This window comes from Tamandua tetradactyla, chromosome 15 (genome assembly GCF_023851605.1).
Source record: "Tamandua tetradactyla isolate mTamTet1 chromosome 15, mTamTet1.pri, whole genome shotgun sequence".
NCBI classification, from domain to species: Eukaryota; Metazoa; Chordata; class Mammalia; order Pilosa; family Myrmecophagidae; genus Tamandua; species Tamandua tetradactyla.
The window spans coordinates 34,134,257-34,138,769 of record NC_135341.1 but is presented as its reverse complement, the minus strand read 5'-3'; the positions used below and the strand labels follow the sequence as shown (position 1 = coordinate 34,138,769).

Sequence of the window (4,513 nt, the reverse complement as noted above, 5' to 3'; positions counted from 1 at the left end):
TGGAGGGAACTGCCTGAAAATGTAGTGCTGTGTTCCAGTAGCCATGTTTCTTGAGGATGATTGAATAATGATACAGCTTTCACAATGTGACTGTGTGATTGTGAAAACCTTATGTCTGATGCTCCTTTTATCTACCTTGTCAACAGACGAGTAGAACATATGGAATAAAAATAAATAATAGGGGGAACAAATGTTAAAATAAATTTAGTTTGAAATGCTAGTGATCAATGAAGGCAAGGGGTAAGGGGTACGATAGGTATAATCTTTTTTTTTCTTTCCTGTGTTCGCTTTATTTCTTTTTCTATTGTCTTTGTTTCTTTTTCTGAATTAATGCAAATGTTCTAAGAAATGATGAATATGCAACTAGGTGATGACGTGAATTACTGATTATGTATGTTGTTTTATTTTGTTTCTTATTTTTTTAATTAATAAATAAATTTAAAAAAATAAAAAAAAAGAGAGGGCTAGAAAGATCAAAGGTGATGGTGGAGTTATACAGAGAAGATAGGATTTAACATTTGAATATGAATGCTGAATCATTAAATTGATATCTCTTTTGGTCTCCAGTATTTTAGAGCAGCTAGAGGTAAAAACCTAAAATTGTGAAATTGTAACCCATGTCAAATTCTGAAATATATTCTACAACTAATTGTGCTGCTGTGCTTTGAAATTTATAGCTTTTTTGTATATATGTTATTTTTCACAAAAAAAGAAGGAAAAGAAGTTGATGGTCATGGTAAAAAAAATATTTAAACACTCTAGCCTCCTATATTCTGGAGTAGCTAGAAGAAAAAAATATGAGCGGATCGTATGATAGCCCATGACAAACTCTGGGATCTATCCTGTAACTACTTGTAACTAATAGCTTTGAAAACTATTGCCTTTTTATTTCTTTGCTTTGTGTATGTGGTATACTATGCAATGAAAAAATGTTTTTAAAAAATGCATTTATAGCACACAGGAATAAATAAGTATATATTGAGATCGCCTTGATTTGTTCAACTTGCTATACCTTGGACGCCCTTTCATATCAGTTAATAGAGAGCAAATTTACACATTTTAACTGTTACGTTTAAATGAACTGAAATTCATTACATGAAAACCAGGAGGTTCTAATTAGTATTGTTTTACACCTTTCTGTCAAGTGTCATTTGTTGGGGTGTCGTCTTTCTCACCAGGTGTCTGGTCACTCTGGCAGGGAAGGCAGGTCCTCTGGCTTTCCTTTAGAACGGCTCACCTGCGGAGCCATCCGGGTGCCTAAGTCACAGCTGCCCTTGTGACATCATTGCTCTCTCCCTCCTCTACGCTTCCTGTCGGGGGTCCCAGCTGGAGACGTGCAGACCTGAGGGGCATGGAATCATCTTGCCCCTCACCATGGGTAATTTAGAAATGGGCAGACATGGGGGTTGGGGCCATTTATCCCTAGTCATGAGCCTTCAGTGTTGAACAGGAGACAGTTCCACTCCCGCTGGCCGGGAGGGTAAGACACGCTGCCCGTGGGGACCTCAGGCAGGGCCCCTCCACGGCTGCGGCCCCAGGGAAGGCAGGAAGCCGGGTCTGCCGTTGACTTGGCTCTGAGGGGTGGGGAGGACACTCACCTTCTCCCAGGCTTCCTCCCCAAGCTCCGACTGCAGGACAGAAAAACCCTTTCTGTCCTGATGAAATCACATCCATAGAGCAGAGCTCGAAGGAGCCAAGGAGAGAAGAGGGAGCAACTGCATCCCCGCACCCTCCCCCTCACCCTGCCTCTGCCTCCCCCTCCCGTGGCCAGATGCCTCAGGCTGCACAGTGCTGGGGAGCCCTGACCTGAGACATCGCTGACCCCAGAGGTCCAGCGCTGTGAAGTCGGTGACCATGTTGTTTATCATCCAAAAAGAGACACTCCAGTGAGCTGAAAGGGCCATTGTCAGTTACGCCAGAACTACAGCTATGAACTGAGGGTGTTGCGGGCAAACCGCTCAAATGTCACTGTACACAGAGCCGGAATGGAGATGGATGAGCCCTCCTGGGCTGTCCCCTTCCTCCATTTCCTTTCTAAGCTGTGACCTGTGATCCAGCTGAGATGTGGAGTGGGCAAGGAGGCGGGCAGAGGGGCCTGAACCCAGATCGTGTAGAGTTGGGGCTGCAGGGGGGGAAATGTGCCTGGAGAAGCAAGAGCCGAGGTCTGCGAGGCCCAGGCCCAGAGCGTGTGCATGTCTGTGAGTGTGTGTTTGTACTCACGGATGTGTGGACTGAAGGATAAACTTAACAAGTGTGTGTGGCAGAAGAATTCTTTTTTCTTTGTATGCTGTCTTGTGGGGGTCGCATTTCATTCTTTTTCCATGTGAGTATCCCGTTATTGCAGTACCATTTGCTGAATTTTTTGTTTGTTTTTGGGAGGTGCATGGACCAGGAATCGAACTCGGGTCTCCAGCACGGCAGGCGAGAATTTTACCACTGAACTCCCCTTGCCCCCCTCCCTCCACGGAAGAATCTTTTAATACTCTGAAGTCCGGGGTGAGAAGGCAGGGGGCACACAGGATGCCATGTCCCAGCAGTGGGTGGGGTCTCAGGGGAAGGGACTGGATCCCAGTCAGGATGCAGAATCCTGGGGTTCCGGCCTACACTGGCCAAACAGGTCCATGTAAGACTGGGTGAGGCAGCAGGTGCTGGGGTAGCCCATTTCATAGATGGGTTCATTGAGGCTCAGGGGTCAAGGCGTGTGTCCACTGCCAGTAACCAGAGAGAGGCCAAGGCAGGACACCCAGAGCTCCTGAATTTTGGAGGAAGGGGCGACTGTTGATAGAGGATCAGCCTGGGGCTAAACTGTGCCGTCTCCTACGTGTCCTAAGTGTCCTCGTTTTCCCTCGGAAGACCCCAGAGTGAAGATCCCAACCAAAGAGGCGGCGGTCGTGTCCATCCAGGCCTGGTGGCGCGGCACCCTGGTGCGCAGGACGCTGCTGCACGCGGCCCTCCGGGCCTGGATCATCCAGAGCTGGTGGCGCCAACACCTGGCGGCGCAGCTGGAGAGGCGGCGGCGCGCGGCGCTCGAGTTCTATGCCAAGCAGGAGCGCGCGGCCGTGCAGCTGCAGGCCTGGGTCCGCATGTGGCGCGTCCGCCGGCGGTACTGCCGCCTGGTCAGCGCCGCCCGCATCATCCAGGCCTATTGGCGCTGGCGGAACTGCCACACCCGTGGCTTTATCCAGGGCCACTACGAACTCAAAGATAAACAACTGGATCTTCAGCTGGAAATCTCGCTGGGCTCACAGGCCTGTAGGGTGACACAATGCGTACCCCTTCCAATAAAGAAATGATCAGGTCTGCTGTATCCCTGTGTCCCCAGCCGTCTTCATCTGACCTACCGCTCAGGAAGTCGCTGTCTGAGCTAAGGGTGACAAATACTTGGCAGCTCACACGTGGGCGCTGAGGAACCAGCAGGGGTGTGTGGGGCCCTGTGAGCCGGCCGGACGATTCTGAGGGCCGGGAGTAGGGTGAGCAGCAGCTGTGATGGATCAGCTGCGCCTCCGGAGGCGGAGGGTCGGGGTGGGGTGGGGTGTGGGGTGTGTGTGTGTGTGCCGAGGCCCAGCACCAGGGAGCCTCGTCCACGTGGAGGCTGGTGCAGATGGTGCCCTCTGGACTTGTGCAGCGTGGAGGCCAGGGTCACCCTTTGCTCTCAGTCCTTCAGCGTCTCCCCATTACCTTCAGAACAGAACTAGGAGCCGTCCCCAAGGTCCTCCTAGTCGGGCACAGTCCAGCCCTGGCTGTCTCACTGGGCGCACATCCCACAGCTCAACCTCTCACCGTCCTCCCTGGGCGGGCTGCTCTTCATGGAATATTCCACGCATGTTCCTGTTTCAGAACTTGCACTTTCTGACTCCTTAGGCACGTCTTCCTCCAGAGGAAGCTCGCACTTCATGCAGGTCTGTCTCTGCTCCAATTCTACACAGCGAGGAGGCTTCTTGACCACCTTACCTGGTGGCTTTCTCCCACCCCCGCTGAGGCGTCCCTGACTCGCTCTCCTGTGTTCACAGCCCTCATCACCACCTGATGTTTTCTCACCTCGTCATTTGTCTATTTTCCCCACAAGTTCCAGGACAGCAGGAATTCTGAGGGCAGTGCTCTGCTTCCCAGACCTGGAGAAGCGCCTGATGCATAGTCAGTGTCAGTGAATATTTATGCAATGACTGAATACATGATCCTTTTCAAGGCTGGAATCTGTTCTTTCATCAGGTTCCAGTCCTACTTCCTTAGAAACAAGCATCTCACCATCCCTGCACAGTTCTCTAGGCCAGCAAGATCCACTATCTCCAATAGACATGTTGAATATTTGAGTTAATATTTACATCTGGGAATGTTGCCATGTGCCTTCAGATGACAGAGGTGTCCCGATGCCAAAGGCTCAGCAGACGACAGCCAGGTGCCTTCCCAAGTAACAGAGGTGTTCAGGATGGCATCAGCCTTTCTTGAGTAAAGGTAACCTCTTGGTGAAAATTTGGACATTTTCACAGCTTTAGAGCTGTAGACTTGTAACTTA

General features: G+C 50.3%; 1 protein-coding gene across 2 annotated transcripts; it reads left to right on the top strand.

Moving 5' to 3' along the window:
- The first annotated feature begins 1,322 nt into the window (after positions 1–1,322).
- On the top strand, positions 1,323–3,307 carry LOC143657120 (IQ domain-containing protein F5-like). Of its 2 annotated transcripts, none has more exons than XM_077129128.1 (2): positions 1,323–1,378; positions 2,854–3,307. In XM_077129128.1, exons 1-2 carry the CDS (start codon positions 1,375–1,377, stop codon positions 3,291–3,293), a joined length of 444 nt encoding a protein of 147 aa, XP_076985243.1. In that variant the 5' UTR covers positions 1,323–1,374; the 3' UTR covers positions 3,294–3,307. The 2 variants fall into 2 exon arrangements, with proteins under 2 accessions (XP_076985243.1, XP_076985242.1); XM_077129127.1 differs by having other exon boundaries at positions 2,832–3,307.
- The last annotated feature ends 1,206 nt before the right edge of the window (positions 3,308–4,513 follow it).